An 18,740-nucleotide genomic window follows, 5' to 3' on the forward strand; every position below is an offset into this window, starting at 1 on the left:
ACCTGGCCCTACTACCTCCTTCCACATTACTGTTGGAACTACGATCATTCACCCAGTAGCCCAAGCACACTGCCTAGGGGTCACACTCGACTCCTCTCTCACATTCGCCCCTCACATTCAAAATATTTCTAAAACCTGTCGCTTTTTCCTCCGCAATATAACAAAGATACGCCCTTTCCTCTGTTGCTCGACTGCTAAAACTCTGACTCAGGCCCTCATTCTCTCCCGTCTTGATTACTGTAACCTCCTGCTGTCCGGAGTTCCTGCCTCTAATAAGAGATAAGAATGTCTAGCAAGAAATAACTAACTTTGAATATCCTTCAGTAGATTGGAGAATGCATGTCCTTGACCTCCTGAATGCTGTGGTGTAGTATGTATTTTAAAAAGCGCTATGTAGTTCTGTTTCTTCCCCTGCATGTGTATCTACCATTCTGATGAGACGAGCCTGGAGGGAGTCACACAGTATTCAGCATTCACCTGGGGTGGCAGCCCAATCTGCCAACTGCTTATATACCAAATAACATCTTGTGAGTAGAATAACCAGTAGAGCCAAGACACTGACATCATATTGGATTTTAGTCTCAACGTCTGCACTTAAATTTGCACTGTTTTTTGTTTCCTTTTCCCCATATTTTGCTCCTCCTGGACTGTCTGAAACGTAGTATGTATTTAGCAAGACTTGCAGTTTTGAAAAAAGGCAGTGGGCACTCAACAAAAAAGAGATATAGATTTATTGAATAAGAAAAAAGAGAAATACCGGCGCCAAATTAAATGTCAATTATATGAAGTCCAAACCATACAATGTGATGTGATGTATAGATTTATTGAAGTAACATAGTTGAAATTCTACGTGTTTCATCAGTACTGCACTGCATACAAGAGACTCATCTTCTTCATTCACTAAAAGGACTTTGAGGTCCAAAGTTACATTGAACCAATGGTTTTGGGATGACCAGCAATATCATGTTTAATAATTTATCAAATTCACAGAATGGTTGGCACTGGTGCAGGAATATAGTGTTATTACCTTTTGTTCAAGGTTATGTATCTAATGTAATCTAATCATTGTAGACAGTGAACTAACAGACAGTGGTGTAATAACATTTTTTGAAAGGGCCCCCTAAACAACAACAAAAAAATGTAGTTTCCACCGGTGTCCCCATGTAAGTGGCCTTGTTCTCCCCCTTCTCCCTCTCGCACACCTTACTCTCACCCCCTCACAGTCCCCCTTCTCTTCCTCACACTCCCTCCACCCTCGCTGTCACCCTCTCTCCCCCATGTCTCCCCTTTTTTTACTCTTCCTCCCTCATACACTCACCCTTCCCCCCTCCCTCACTTAGCTCCACTCCTCTCAATACCCCCTCACACACTCTCCATCACACACAATCCCCCCTACACACACACACACACACACACACACACACACACACACACACACACACACACACACACACACACACACACACACACACACACACACACACACACACACACACACACACACACACACACACACACACACATACACACACACACACACACACACACACACACACACACACACACACACACACACACGCACACACACACACAAACACTCCCCCCTACACACACATGCTCCCATCTACACACACACATGCTCCCATCTACACACACGTAAACACACAAACTCATCAATCTGCTACAGAATTTTAAATTTCATTGTGTGTGTTTCTGAGCTGAATCCTATCATCAATTCGCTACAGATTTTAAAATTTAATTGGTATGTTTCCTTAAATCAATTTGCAAGAGCCCTTCTTAAAATGTAATTAACCATTTGGTATGTATCTGAGTTGATTAGGCAGACCCCTCCCTTAATTGTTATTCAAGTGACTGTGTTTTAGAGTATTTAAGACCAGCTATATTGGCTGTGAGCCATATGGCTGTGTGTCCCATCTTAAAGTGTCATATTTAAGTGTTGGGCAGAGTTAACATTGGAGTTGAAATTGGAGGTGACGATTGAGGAAGATCTGGACTCCACACAACAACTATGCAACTGTGAGAATTTACTTTCTAAACGCTGTGATTATTTGTACTCTTCCTATCCTCCAGTAACTGGGATTTCTCTACTCCTGCATCTCACTATGCCCTCCCTATTGCCTTCTCCGTTTACTGTTTCCTCACTCCTTTGTCCCTGTTCTCTCCAATTTTCCCACTCCCCACTGCGCCATTATTTATACACCTCTCTCCCAACAACTTCTTTACCCCTCAATAAAAAACACCCAAACAAATCCTCTATTCACACCCTTTATCAACACCTTCCTGCTGCTGGGGATCTCCCTGAAGCCAGACATACACACTTGCTCTCATTCATGCCTCACTGCAATTTCCTCCCATGCAAATGGTGTCAACCTTTTCATTAAATACTGACCTACCTTAAAACTCGCCACACAAATCCCAATCCCAATAGCCTGCACTCATGGCTATATTCCCACACCCAGTCACTCTTACCACCCATTGTGGCCAAGCACAGCCATCTACAGCACTTATTCCCTCACATGTTGTCTCTGTAAATTCCCCTCAAACCTTAGATTGTAAGCTCTTCGGGGCAGGGATTTCCTTTCCTATTGTCTGATTTTGCTGCATTTATTGTAATATTATAATTCCCTGTACTGTATTCTTTGTGAAGCGCTGAGTACACTTTTGACGCAATATAAATAAAGAAGTGAAGGTGATGATATAAGGCGCAAAACAATAAAGAGTGATCACTTTTCTTAAAGTGATATTTAAGTTGTGAAAAACAACGAAGTGAATAAAATATATATATTATAAATGTGAATACAAATCAATAAAAAAGTCGGAACTCCCTGCTCCAACCCTCAGGTAGGGCCTGTCTCCATGGGTACAAAAACATCCGAATATGTTCTCACAGTCCAGAGGGAGCATGAAAAAAAGGAGAAACGACAACACCAACTCTAAGTGCAGATGAATGGCAAAGGTGGGTAATTCTCAGGCTAAAATCTTTTGTGTGTGTGTGTGGTTATGGTGGAGTATGTGTGTACAGTATGTATGCAGGGTGGAGTGTGTGTTTGTGTGTTTAGGGGGATTGTGTGTGTGTGTGTGTAGTGAAGAACTACTGCCCCACCGTCCCTTCGATTGTCCCATAGACCTCTTGCCCGGCGCCACTATCCCCCGTGGTTGCCCTTACTCCCTGTCTGCACCGGAGACTCACACACACACACACACACACACACACTCCCCCCTACACACCCACATGCTCACACACACACACAAACACACACACACAAACACACACACACACACACACACACACACACACACACACACACACACACACACACACACACACACACACACACACACACACACACACACACACACACACACACACACACACACACACTCCACCCTGCATACATACTGTACACAATCACACTCCATCATACCCACACACACACACACCACACACACACACACACACACACACACACACACACACACACACACACACACACACACACACACACACACACACACACACACACACACACACACACACACACACACACACACACACACAGACACACACACACACACACACACACGTGTGCGCACATACACACACTCCCATCTTCACACACACACACACACAATCCTTCCTAAACACCCACCCACTCCACCTTACATACACACACACTCCTCACTACGAACACACACACCCCTACACCCACACACACTCACCCCATACACATAATCCCTTCTACACACACATTCACACGCACACACACACAATCCCTTCTAAACACACACACACACTCCAGCCTACACACACACACACACACACACACACACACACACACACACACACACACACACACACACACACTTCCCGCTATGAACACACACTCCCCCTACACCCACAAACCCACACACCCACACACACTCCCCCTACACAAACATACCCACACACTCCCCCCTACACACACACACACACACACACACACACACACACACACACACACACACACACACACACACACACACACACACACACACACACAGTTTTTAGGAATTGCCTGTGTTCAGTGATTTTTACGCCCCCTCAGCAAGAAGATGCAGAGAGCAGCCGGCACTTGAGCCCTACTTACAGCAATGGCGGCAGAGCCCCACTGCGCTCTCAGCCTCCCCTCATGTCTCTCTCAGTAAGTCTTCCAGTGATAGGGCCTTAACCCCTGTCTTAAAGGGCTTCAATATGAAGTCTATATTGGTCTGATGAGTCCATCAGGGAGCTGTATAATTGCAGCTACAGACAATTAACCAGTCTCCACCTGGATCATCAGATAGGCGGAAATGCCTCCCGCTTGAACTGCAGGAGATCTCTTAAGCACCGAGGAACTCTGTTGCCAGAAGAGACTCACAGGAGCATGTGTCTGGAGCACAGAAGGACTGTATCCAGCAAGATACCCAGAAACCAGATCCTCTACATCCGGGCACAGCGGATCCTGGAACCAGCCAAAGGGTGCTACCCCAAAGGACACAATACAGAGACTGACAGAAAGAGACACTTTCTTACAGGTACCTCTTTGGACTTTGGGTCAGAGGTTGGTAAGAGGCCTATCCTCCCAGCCCTGTCTGTCTGTCTCCTTGTTGCTCCTGTCTCTGTCCTTATAGTTTCCTATTTCCTGTTGTCCTTTGCTTTGTGTTGTGTCCCTGGACTTCTCTGCCACAGCCTGTTTCTGATTCTGTTCCTGTACTTGTCCTTGCAATTAAAGGCCCTTGCAGGTAATCTGTTTTGTCCCTGTTTGTTCCCTGCTCTCAGTCTCTGTTCCCTAGTCTAAGTCCCTACTCCCTAGTCTCAGTTCCTGCTCCCCTGTCCTGCTCCTGCCTTCTTCTTGCCGAACCCCGCGTGTAACCCCGGCATTCCTGCCTGCCGCCTTCCGACTTTTGCGTGTTACTCCGACACTGTCCCACTCTCCTAAGGGAGGAAATGGAGGTGGTCAGAGCCCTGACTCCACACTCCCTGGAACCCTCTTTCTCAGGGGAGAGAACACTCTAAATTTGGCTGTGCATCCCCTTAAGTACACCGGGGGAGGGCCCAAGGTCTGAGCCCCTGATAGGGCAGAACACAGCCTTTAGCCCCCCCACCCCCACTGTCACTCAAGGGAGCTTCTTACTGCAAGGGAAACCCCAGATTAATCTGAACGCTGCCTGCACTAGTACCAGGGATTACGTGTTAGCAGAGCACATTAGTAGCCAAAAAGAATACATGGCTACATATATATTGTGATGTGCTCAAGCAGAAGGTGTTTGAAGGGAGGTACATAGGACCAAGCACCTTCCATGGTTTTTCCCTTCCCTCTCACCTGAGCCTTAATTAATGAGCTTCAATGTAAAAGGCAAGACAGACAGATTCCTGCTGTTGCGATGGCAAATACACAGACAGCCTGTGAGAGACTGCAAGGGGAGCTGCTACCTTCCATAGGTACAGGGTGCAAGGCGGGGAAAGAGCTTAGCTCTCCCACAGTTAGTCAAAGTGGAGTTAGGTTCTTTGTTTATGTTTTATTCCTGATTTATACACTGTAAATAAACTCTAAGTTTCCTGCCTAATATCCTGCGCTGTGACTGAGACATCACAATATATTTCATATATAAGAGCAATCATAGAAATAAATGGCACACCACTGTTAATAAAGACATGCAAGTATAATTCTGCTTCTGGTGCTCACCTCCCAATGGTCCCGGCGTCTCAAGGCTGGACCTGATAATGGCACAAAAATGAAGGAAAGGAGGAGCACACAGGAGACTTGATTTGAGTTTTGAAAAACTTCAATAAGGTGTTGGGTCTGAGGAAGGGACACATTAGTCCTGAAACGTTATCTGTACTAAAGCTCTGATGCTGTGAACACCTTATTGAAGTTTTTCAAAACTCAAATCAAGTCTCCTGTGTGCTCCTCCTTTCCTTCATTTTTGTGTCATATATATATATATATGCAGTGGAAGCGCTGTATGCTGGGCGATAATGGGGAAAGACAGGGTTGCAGACCTGTCTAAGACATGCAAATGAACATACAGTAATATTTACAGTTGCTTTATGCTTTACTGTGGAGGGTTTTTGTCACTTTTTTTACCCACCATAACCTTAATAATTGTGGTGATTACCTAGTCTATAGTCTCAAACCAGCTTAGCCATTAAAACCAACCTCACACTGATGATACCCATCAAGGTTGAAACATGTCTGTGAGTGGGTTTAATGGCTTTGCATCTCATCCCAGCCTCTGTCTAAAAGCTGTGTTTAAAACAGCATGCATTGGCTTGAGGATTTGCTTGTGTAATACGAGCTTGAGACAAAAGGTGGCACTGAGTGCTCATTTGCATGTCATTTCCCAGAATCCTTTGCTGCAGTGGAAGCGCTGTATGCTGGGTGATAATGGGGAAAGACAGGGTTGCAGACCTGTCTAAGACATGCAAATGAACATACAGTAATATTTACAGTTGCTATATATATATATATTTATATATATATATTCATGGGTCTGTTCATAGACTATTCTTTAGGTACTGTGTATGCATTGATGTGCATTATTCTTTTTTTATATTTATATAGGTTTATGATTTATATTATTTATTTGTTTATTATTAGTTTTTGACGATACATTATATGCATATTCAGTATTGTAGAGAATATTATATTCTGTCAGTTTTCATGCATTTCATGTCAGTTGCTGGATACATTATCCCAGCGGTGTGCAAACTGGGGGGTGCGGACTATATTGGGGGTGGGGGAAAGCGGGCAGTGCAGCGGATGCATTGGCCCTCCTTTCCAAATTTACTTACCGGTTTCTTGTCCACGTGTCTCCATGACAATGCGGTGTCAAATGACGCCCGTTACCATGGAGACGTGACGTCAAATGACGCCGCAGGTCATGTGATGTGATGTAACATGACCCAGCAGTGTCATTTGACGCATCATTAGAGGCGAGGGGGGGCACGACCGAGGAGGCAGCAGGTTAGGGAGTCGCAGGTGCAGGGAGTTTGCGCACCGCTGCATTATCCATTATGCACTTCATAGATTGCTATATTCAGGCATATAGAATGACATATCAATATTTTATATTATAGTGTTGTATTGTTTTCTTTCCAAGTAATACTGCATAATTTTTCTGGCAGTGTGGTGTCTCGGCTTTATATATACCTGTGTATATGTTTTTTAGAGGTATATATATAAATATTGCATTCTTCACTCAGAACTAAATGCATGCCCTCTATAGATCTATGTTAGAGATTTACTATTTACATCCCAGCATGTAGTGTAGTTCAATTATTTCGATTGCTATATCATGTTTATATACACTGTATCAATTTCTTAGCCATAATAATATATGTTATACATTATTGCTGTTTCAATTAGTTTTTCTTTGATCCAGCAGGCGAGGATACAATGTTTTTTTTGTGTTATTTTTTTTTTGCAACTTATATTTTTATTTTGTTCGATATATAGTATACATACAGTAAATAAGATAACGACGGCGCACAGTATCAGCTTACTGCATGTGTCAATCATCATTGTAAGTGGGTAGACATCTTTGGACATACAGGGTAGACAGACAGACAGACTGGGGGGGATCTCCGGCTAGGGGTTGGAGGGGGGGGGACAGACAAAGAAAAGGGGAGAAGAAAAGAGAGAAAGGAGGGGGTGGGGGGAGGTGGGAGTTGGGGGTCTCCTTCCATGATTCTGCCTCTGCCTCCCTCATGCTGGTTCTCTGCGTCTGAGGAATTTGTGCGTACCCCGTAGGACAGCCGACTCTCAACTGGTTTGTCTCTCTCGTTTTCTTATAAGTCCCTTCCGAGGTAAGCGGGGTTTTCAAGTGGAGGGCGAGTGGAGCGGGGGGTATCTATGTGTGTCGTGGGTCCCGTCGCTAAGCTCTCTCTCATGGGAGAACGCATTTGCCAATATTAAAGCCAATTTGAGGTCCTCCCTACTCCCTGGATATCTTTCTGGGCTAACCATGGTGCCCAGACTTTTTCAAAATTTTCGCCAGTGTCGTTGACCAAGCTTGTCAACATTTCCATCTGGCATACCGACCAAATTCTATGTCTCATGTTTGTAATTGAGGGAATTATGTTTTGTTTCCAGCGTGCTGCAGTCTCCCCCCTCATCGCCATAGCAAAGTGAGCTATCAATTTGTTTTCTCCTTTGGTGAACCCGGTTGCTGGTCTATTCAGGAGGAACAGCCATGGGTCTAATGGGATGGGTTTACCTGTAATTTTATTCAACCAGTCTTTAATTGAGTCCCAGACTGGGACGATTTTGGGGCAGGACCACAGCATGTGTAACAGGTCTGCCTGCTGTCCGCATTGTCTTGGACACAATGGGGAGTAACTGGGCAGGAATTTAGCTAGTTTTGTGGGAGTATGGTACCATCTCATCATTACCTTATATGCGTTCTCCCTTAAGGTTGTGCATATAGAGCTCTTGGAGGTCGCCGTCACTATCTTTGTCCAGTCCTCTACCTCCAACTCCTCGCCCAGGTCTGTCTCCCATTGAGTCATGTATCTGATTTTGTCTTTTACTGTCATGCTAGAACCGGTCACTTCTTTGTACATCTGCAATGTAAGTCTCACCGTGGATGTCCCTGATCGACAGAGCTTTTCGAAATTCGTCATGGGGGACTTTGGCTGAACTTTTTGATAGAACGCCCTGATCTGGAGGTACCTAAAGATCTCGGCATTGGGGATGTGGTGGTCTGATTTGACTATTTCGAAAAATTTTATGCCTTGTCTCCCCTCCAGATCTACTAATCGCTTTATGTTGTTTTGTTTCCAGATAGAGAAATCTGAATCTGTGCTGGACTGGCCCGGAGCAAAGAGGGGGTTATTCCAAATTGGTGTCATGCCCGATGCCCTGCTAGTCAGGCCGCATTTGAGCCTTGTGCCTGCCCAGATCGATGGCGAGTTGTCATTAAGGATAGCGGCAATTTGGTGCTATTGCGCACCTTCTTAGGGTACCAAATCAGGTGCTCTAGTTCCAATGGGGAGCATGCCTCTCGCTCTAACGCGACCCATCTTTTAGAGTCGGGGTTAGTGTGCCATTGCACAATTTGACATAATTGGGCCGCTCGGTAGTATGACAACAAACAAGGTACCGCTAGCCCTCCCGCCCCCGTTTGTGTGCGCATTATCCGTTTGCTCACCCTCGCCTTTTTGCCTCCCCAGATAAACTTATCTATCTCAGTCTGGAGGGAGAGAGTGTCCTTCAAACTTAACGGCACTGGGAGCGTTTGAAAAAGATACAATAGGCGAGGGAGCAAGTTCATTTTTACGCAGTGGATTTTGCCAATCCATGAAATTTTATTTTTAGCCCACCTATGAAGATCCTCCCTCAGGGTCCGCATCAGTCGCGGGAAGTTAGCTTGGTAGATTGTGTTATATGTCCGCGTGATATTGACCCCCAGGTATTTGATTTGTTGCTTTTGCCAGCGGAAATTGATGTTTAGGGCAATTAGTTTTTCCACGTGTTTAGGGAGGTTTATGTTAATAGCCTCCGATTTGCTCTGATTAATTTTGAACCCGGAGACCCTATTGAAACGTCCCAATAGATCGAGCAGGTTCGGCAGGCAGGTGAGGGGTCTGGATACTGTCAGGAACACGTCATCCGCATAGAGTGCCACTTTATGCGTCTGGTTTCCGATGGCAATACCTGAGATATCTTTGCTATCCCGGATCTGGGCCGCCAGCGGCTCCATTTTTTGTGTTATTTTAATATTTGTTTTCTGTTCAAGGATTCCCCGTATAGATGCTTCCTACACAAATTCCAGCCAATTGTAAGTCTGCTCAGGTATATTTTTCACCTGGAGTTGTTTAATGCAATCATAGATTTGTCCCAGAAGCAGATACAAAAGGGCTCCTAGATCTACCTTCAGTCACTCTTTGACAAAGTACCGACCGGTACGAAATGCGCCACAGTGACTGCAGGGATGTGGTATTTTCAATAAATTATCTTTTTTTACCGGATTTAGTTGTCCAGCTTCCTCACTGCTGCTACTTACAGTGCTCCGCTTTTTTGATTTTTTTTCCTCAATCAGAGAACCAAACAGAGTTTTGAGTTTGACTGTAAATCATCTGGCGGGATATTCAAAGTTGCTATTGAGCGATTAGCCCTTTGAGGAACCAGGTCAAGAAGCGGACAGGGTAAGCCTACAGGAAGCAGGCCCCTGCACCTAGTAGAGGGTAGAGTCTTTCCCCAGGCCCCCAGTTGGTGAGTGTATGCTGTAATTGTATATTTTGTATGTCTACTGCCTTGCCAGAGTAAACTCAGTTTATTAAACTTTTTTGTCCCGTCTTGTTATGTTGATCCCAGTGTTAAAAGTATTAGTCTCTCGTGATAATATTAACCTGATCTTGAGTGCAATTTTCAGTGCTTGCTCTCTTAGGCTTCTAATTGCTATTGTACCTTGCTCTCTTAGGCTTCTAATTGCTATTGTACCTGCGTACACCTTGATGTTTTATTTTATTCCATACTCTAGCTGAGCAGGAGCCTCTCCTTCTGATAACTCACCTTATCACACATATCAGAAAAGAAAACTAGATGGGTCGAAATAGATGACAAAGAAATAAAACCCCAGACCATGAAATCAATGCTTTGGGTACTCCCTGAAGAAAGGCCACAAATTATTAAAAAAAAACCCTCTCTTAGATTGTGGCACATTTTAATATAAGCTGACTACAAGAAAAACAAATATGACATATTTATCTGAAAATCCGGCTTTCAAACTAGGAGTGATAGCAAAGAATTGATCATGGTGGGAATAAAAGAGAATTCACAAGAATAGGAAACTACAATACAATAATGAAGGTCACCTCAGAAATCCTAGTGCCCTACTAATTGCAAAAACATGGATCACAAATGTATTCCCAAACCATCCCTTCCCCTCCAATAACCTTTTATTTTTCTGTACCCCCTCCCCCAAAAAATTGCTAATAAAAATCGAGTTGAAAAAAAAAATTCATTAGGGAAAGATTAACCAGACACATTGATTTCCTAAATGTTTATTTTTCTGTTTCATGTGTACAGATTCCAGGAGCCAGAACAAATATTTTTCCTGGCATTATTTAAATAGTTTCATATGTATACTGTATATAAGGACAGTGCCATACGTTGTACTTCCAGTCATAATTTCTAGACATACACCTCAGACGACTACAGGGCAACACTGCAGATATGATGAGGTTGCTGCTGGTGTCATTGCTTTTGTCTCAGTTGCTCATTTGCTTAGCTTTCCCATTATCTACCAGACCTATTGGTAGAGTTCTTGACTGCGATGATCCTGAGACACATGAAGCAGCTGCGGTCGCTCTGCACCACATTAATGCCGGGCATCATCATGGATACAAGTATGTTGTGAATCGGGTTGAAAATGTGAAAGTACTGTCTGGGGTGAGTAAGAAACATGCAACAATGGAAGACACACTTTCATTGAAAAAAATGGAATTCTAACCCATGCATATCCCCTTTCCCTCCAGAGGGGGCTGCAATGCAAAAGGGCTATAAAACGAGTAAAGGATTATTATTATGTACATATTCTTACACAAAACTTTAGTCATTGCTAGTTAGTTGCTCATTTTAGCGTATAAGACATAAAAAGCTGTCGAATGAAATAACAGGAATGCAAAATTATATTGAAAGAATCACATTTGTCATTCATCTCTATGTATGAGCAGAGAGCAGCGGACCAATGTCTGCATGCAACTTTATTGCCTTATACAAAAATAAGGAACAATCTGAAGTTTTCTGATCTTTGTGTTTTCAGACACCCTCTGGAGAAATATTCCTGCTGGAGTTGGACCTTTTGGAGACTAAATGCCCTGCAGTGAGCCCCACGCCTGTACAAAACTGCACTGTAAGGACAATTATAGAACAGGTATGTTTTCAATTACTTTAAATAGAGAAGAAAATTATGAAGCAGGTTTGTCTCCCAAAAAAGAAAAATAGAGAAAAAGAAAAGAAAAATGACAGTACTTATCTGTGGTTAATAAAACATCTGATAGAACTGCTGTAGGAACTTCACTTTATTAGAAAGAAGGATCTTGTAGTCTTCTAAAGCCAGGCATGATACTCACCCCAGCCGCAATGCCATTATCCCTCATCCATACAGTAGTGTGTGGCAATGTTTTCTCTTGGGACTTGAAGATGGTCTTACCAGAAGAAAATGACAGTGGGTTTGCCAAACACAGATTAAAAGCCAATGTCAGCTCACAATGGCAGAGGCCCCAACATTGTATCGTAAGTAGGCATGTATTAGGGTTGCAAAGATCATGTACTGTACACACATTGTGTAGCTAGAATTATGGGTAAACATTTTGAATTGTATAATTTATTTACTCTTTCTACCTCTCCCAATGTTTCTCCTGGAGGTGTTTACTATTCCAATAATATACAACAATGATTTTGTTTGCACTGTAACAAGATAAAATTGGTGTGTGTTGTGTTTTATATATAACATCCATATGTACAATTCGCCATTAGTTTCAGTTAATTGTGGTAATTCAATTATAAAAGTGTTGAGCAAATATTTTGCTCAGGAAAAATGCAGCCACAATCAAATGAATGGGGCTTATAGTTTCCCAACCAAGGGGAAGACAACTTCAAGCATATTGTGCAGGGCCATAGAGACAGGATTTTTTCCCCTATATTTCTTCTTCTTATAAATATTGGTCGTATATATATAGAAACAAGTTCCAAATATCGGTGCTCAGTATGTAAAGGAAACAAGTCGTTCAGATAAAGTCCTGAATAATGAATATTATTGTATGTTGGATAAACTCTGATAAAGCCTGGTGAGACTCATAGACCCAGTGCATAAGCATCTCATATGAGGGGTTAAATGCAATAACCATCCACATAGTGGTGATAAATTACTGTGTAGATATATAATAATCCAGTAGATGTACACCACTGGAAAATATTCCTCTTGAGTAGCACTTATAGTGGTCAGCTTCTCCCCAACTGAATAATGGAGAAAATGTAGTACTCACATGAATAGCAGTTTATCCTGTTGCGTGCATCACACCAGTCAGTAGCAGAGAAGAACAATCCAAGGATTAGAACGGAGCACAGCTGTAAAAGAATTGGGGCTAAACACAAGCAAAAATGAGGTTAAAAAATTATATTTTAATCATGGCATATGCATGGGGAACATCAGGTAAAACACTCTGCCGAGTTTCAGGCAAACGCCCTTTATCAAAGAGTATCATACCCCAATAAACATTGCAATAAACAACATACACACCCTGTGTATTTAAAATACATAAACAACAATAAATACATTAAATACATATAGTACTCACCACCCATGTCCGGCTGCCACGATGAAGGCCATCCTCCTCTTCATCCTGCCCATGGCCCCCTCCGCTGCTGCAAAACAGACACAATAATGAAAACATCCAACGTAATGTCCCCTAACCCCTTAATCACCATAGCGGTTATTAACCGCTAAAGTCATTAAGGGGTTAACCCACCCTCACCCACCACTCGGGAGGCCTACATACCCTCCCACACTAACCCCCCACCCCGTGAGGCCTAACCACCCTCACCCAATACCCACAAGGGAGGCCTACCCACATACCGTTGGGGAACCCCCCCCCACCCCCAGTACCCACATTAAAAACAATACAGTGATACATAATAAACATCATTATATTTATTAAATACATTACCCACCCCCTGTGCCCCCCCATAAATACAAGATTTATCCTTTTACATACAGGGTTCATAACGCAGCCCTACGCGAGTCCCCGGTGGGCTGACAGGGCACCTGACAGACCTAAAGGGTACCAGCAGCCCTTTTCAAACAGGTTCTGGAGGCCTGCTGGTGGGTCCCGCCAGCACCATGGCCCCCAGGTGGTCTCCTTGGGTCACCGTGGGCCACAATTGGGTCCCCACGGTAGGCCCAAGGATGTCTGGGAGCCCCGGGTCAGACCCACAGGTGTCTGCGGGGCCTCGGGTGGTTCCCACAGGGGTCTGGGGAACTCATGGGTGCTCACTACGGGTCCGCGGTGCCCCCACAGAAGTGGGACCGCACATCTTCATCCCCGCACCTACGGGTCGGCGGTGCCCCCAAAGAAGTGGGACCACACAGCTTCATCCCCGCAGACTACGGGTCCGCGGTGCCCCCACAGATGTGAGGCCACCGTTTCATCCCCGCATGTGTCACCCATGGAACCACCAGCCTGATACCCATGGGATACACGAGGTGACCCACAGGCCAGAGGTCCCACGCAGAACCATGGAACAAACCCTGAATGTAAAAAAAATAAACCTGGCCTATACATTCAATACATACACCCCCCCCCCCAACACCTACAGTACAATAATGTGCAAAATAACTATTATCCAGATATGGATAATAGATTATTTGCCCATTATTAAAAACATTAACTAGCATATTCAAATAAATAAAGCACTACTGACCTCATCAATAAGAAGTCTCCGTCGCCAGCAACATCCTTGTCTTGCCCACAAAATACATAGCCAAAACAAAGCCAATACATTGTAATTGCATTCAGATATCAATTAACCCCTTAAACACCTTATCGGATAATAACCGCAGAGGTAATTAAGGGGTTAAGCCACACTGGCCCGATACCCACCCTTCACCCATGAATTTGTACAGTAGCTTACTGCATGAGGCCCTAGGTATGAATAAACAAAAGTAACCTTTACTGAACATGCATATATTCTTATACTCTATAAGTCCCAGTGTCCTTCATTCCCACTTATGAGTGTATACCCCTTGCCCACCATTGTGTACCCCCACACCGTGTCCACAGTATAACCCTTGTCCCATGGTCAGTGCTGCCACTATGTGTGAGTACTCTATAGGTGGTGCACGTGTGTAACAATACCTGCCCAGTGCGACGGCACCTGGGCGTTCAAAGGATCTTCAAAAAGGATCCGACGACCTCCTGGCGACGTCCGGTTCCTTCTGCTTGGTGATCGGTCAGAGCAGTCCACCCTGGGTACAGTTCCGCTCTCTCTGCGGAGTAGGCTTGATCCCAATCCTCTTGGTGGGAAGCGCAGCGTCCTCTGTGTCCCTAACTGACACTGCTAATGCGGCTGGGTCCTTAACTTAGGGCCTGTCCCTGAAGCACCACAAACTGACTGAGTGGCTTAGAGCTAACTGGGGCCCAGGGGGCTGCTGGCTTAGTGCAGTGGGTCACTGACCCCTGCACCCTCATTCCTTCCCCTAGCCTCTACTGGCGCCAACTGGCTAGCGTGGGCTCTGTGACAGCTTCCTCTATCCTGCCTATGAGGATCCTCACACCCTATTGGTTCCCTGGCATCACGTGGGGTGTCCTAAGGCTCATGGGACTTGAAGTTCCTGCTGAGAGCCTTCTCCTCATTGGTGGGAATTCGCGCGGTACCACTGTGCATGTGCGAGCTAGCCGAGGGCCTCCATGATCCTGCACATGTGTGCGTACCAGCTAAGATGGCGGCGCCCTCTGAGGGAGCCACCGGTATTCTTTAACGCCGCTCCGCTACTGCCCAGTGTCTCCCCCCTGCTTAGTGAAGATGCGTGTCGTGCGCACACACTTGCCCGCGCCCGCACCCGCGACCGGCCGCCCTACTCCCATCCGCCGTGGTGAGTACCTGGAGAGGGGGGGGGGGGCACTGTGCAGAGGGGGACCTGGCTACATCCACCCCCTGGCAAAAACCCCAACGACCTCGCTTGGGACACATGACTTATGTAACTATATACAGCAGTTATATAATGAAAATGGCACGACATCATTATATAATAAAAATGCAGCAATCAAATACAATCTTACACTTGTCAGCTCTATATCAGATTGTACATTTCATTGAACATCACAATGACGGACTGCACTTTGTTGCGAGCCCACTGCTGAGCCTCATAATGGGGTGCCCCAATTTTGTCATAGGTTACCCAGTTTGGAGGGTACCTTACTCTTTGGCTCCTACGGAGCTGTTCTTCAGCAACTCCCTCTGGGGAGTAATAGGTACAGTCCTGAGGCTCAGCCTCTTCCATTGAGGGGAGAAATGTCTCTGAACAGTCTCTGTTTGGCACAAAGCATGTGATCTGTGGATCCAAAGGCTGGCCGGTTGGAGCCGCCTTAGTAGGCGTTGGCCTACAGGGCCCTTTACCCGTAGCTCCTCCGGGAGATGCCCCTTCAGTGGAATAGTCCCTTTGAGAGGGTCCTTCCATAGGATCTTCAGGAGTTTCAGAGTTGGTATAATTACTTACTGTCTCTTGACCAACCTCTGAGGAATCGGACTCACCATTCAGCGGTGTGGCCAGTATTTCTGCTTCCTCGTCTCCCACTTGTGGAATGCGGAGAAGATGATTACGATGCCAAACCTTTACCCGGCCTTCAGTGTCTTTGATGCGATAGACCGGGAGGCCATGCATCTGTGACTCCACCTCATATACACCATCTCTCCATCGGTCCGCCAATTGATGTTTTCCTGGGACTCCCAGATTACGAAGCAGCACAGCGTCCCCAGGACGTAGCTCCCGATATTTGAATTTATGGTCGTATCGTCTTTTGTTGCCGGCATTCAGTTTAGCTGCAGACTTCTCAGCCTGTTGGTAAGCTTGTTGCAAACTATCCTTAAGTCTTTGCACATATTTGAAATGGGTAGCATTGTGTATCCCATCCGTTAACACTCGAAGACGTACATCTACTGGCAGTCTCGCCTCTCAAACATAAGGAAGTATGGAGAGAATCCAGTTGACTCATGGCTGGTACAGTTGTACGTGTGTACCAAGGCCTCCACGTGTCGACTCCATTCAGTTTTCTGCGCACCCTTCAGGGTTCCGAGCATGTCCAACAAGGTCCTATTAAATCGTTCTGGCAAAGCGTCTCCTTCGGGATGGTATGGCGTTGTCCGCGATTTAGCAATATTCAGCATTTTGAGCAATTCCAGGATCAGAGTGCTCTCAAAATCTCGACCTTTGTCTGAGTGAAGCCGGTTTGGAAGACTGTAGTGAACAAAGTACTTCTCCCATAGTATTTTTGCCACCATGATGGCTTTCTGGTCTTCAGTGGGGAAGGCCTGAGCATACCGGGTGTAATGGTCCATGATGACCAGCACGTTGCATATTCCTCGGGTATCGGGCTCAATGCACAGAAAGTTCATACACACTAGGTCCATTGGGCCAGAACTCTTCAGATGGCCTATGAGTGCTGCTCTTGTAGGCAGGGTCTTGCGTTGTATACACCGAGAATAACGGCGACAGTGTTGTTCTACCACTTCTCGCATTTTGGGCCAGAAGAATTGGTCTCTGACCAACCCAAAGGTCTTCTCTACACCGAGATGTCCATGTTCATCATGTAGAGTCTTCAATACCATATATCTTAAATTCTGGGGTAGAACCAATTGTCGCCTATCAGGGTGGTTGTGATATTTTACTACCCAATAGAGTAAGCAATTGTCAATTTCAAACTTGTCCACCTCACGCATTAGCAACGCGATCAGGTCTCTGGGAGCACGTTTCAGTAGGGCTGGATTCTTTCTTTGAACAGCTTGCCGAATGATGCTGATTACCGGGTCTCTCACTTTGTAGTCCACCAGGTCTTTCCATCATATTACCATGTCATGAGTTATATTCATCCCCTTTGGATCACAGTAGGCAGCTGGGATAGCCTGCGACTGGCACCCTAAGGAATCTGCAACCCATAGGTCTGAGAAGGCCACTTGATCATTGATGATGGCAGCTATGCTACACATTGCTCACATCCCTGGACCCGGGATTTCTTTCCACTCCTCATCATCGGGAGTAGCACTTAGTCCTGGTCGTCGGGATAGAGCATCAGCTTCGATGTTCAAAGGCCCCGGCTTATATTTCAGAGAGAATTTGTAATTGCATAGGGCTGCCAGCCATCGGTGCTCTGATGCATCCAATTTGGGGGAGGTATTAATGTACATGAGGGGATTGTTGTCTGTCCTTACCTCAAACGTAACACCGTAAAGATAATCATGGAGTTTTTCCGTGATCGCCCATTTGAGAGCCAGAAACTCTAACTTGTGTACAGGGTATTTTTGTTCACTGGGTGTCTGACTGCGGCTGACGTAGGCTATAGGCCGAAGACCCTCGGGGTGCTTCTAATGTAAGACTGCGCCCAGTCCATTGAGACTCGCATCCACGTGCAGAACGTAGGGTTGTTCTGGATCAGCGTATGCAAGCACCTGTGCTTCACTCAGGCTTTTCTTCAAATTCAGTATGGCCTGTTCACACTCGGACGTCCACTTATTGCCAAATGGTTGACGGCCGAAGTGGCCTTCCTTCCTGTATCTTCGGTATATATCTTCAAAAGATGGTTCAGGGGTTTAGCTCGACTGGAGTACACTTCCACGAAGCGACGGTAATACCCACAGAAGCCCAGTAATGATCGCAGTTCCGTGACATTCTCGGGACGAGGCCAGTTCACTACCGCTTCTACTTTGGCCGGATCGGTGGCAATTCCTTGAGCAGACACGATGTGTCCCACGTAAGTCACCGAGGTGTGACAGGACTGACACTTGTCGAACGACAACTTCAATCCTTCTTTCCCAAGATGGTCTATCACCTTAAGCAGCCTCTCTTCGTGCTCCTCCAGGGTCTTCCCGAAGACCATGATGTCATCCAGGTAGACTAGACACTCCCGAGGGTTCATGTCTCCAATAGTCGCTGGAAGGTAGCAGGGTCCTCACATATACCCTGGGGCATACGCGTAAATT

The 18,740-nt window shown here is 45.4% G+C and overlaps 1 protein-coding gene across 1 annotated transcript in view; it reads left to right on the forward strand.

The window, feature by feature from the left end:
• The first annotated feature begins 11,157 nt into the window (after window positions 1-11,157).
• Window positions 11,158-18,740, forward strand: part of AHSG (alpha 2-HS glycoprotein) — a 40,902-nt gene continuing 33,319 nt past the window's right edge. Inside the window, exons 1-2 of the mRNA XM_075571169.1 lie at window positions 11,158-11,435; window positions 11,809-11,919. Of these exons, the coding sequence (XP_075427284.1) occupies window positions 11,220-11,435; window positions 11,809-11,919 (327 nt within the window). The 5' untranslated portion in view covers window positions 11,158-11,219. The remainder of the gene's footprint in view (window positions 11,436-11,808; window positions 11,920-18,740) is intronic.

The sequence above is a fragment of the Ascaphus truei genome, chromosome 14, assembly GCF_040206685.1.
Source record: "Ascaphus truei isolate aAscTru1 chromosome 14, aAscTru1.hap1, whole genome shotgun sequence".
Taxonomy (NCBI): domain Eukaryota; kingdom Metazoa; phylum Chordata; class Amphibia; order Anura; family Ascaphidae; genus Ascaphus; species Ascaphus truei.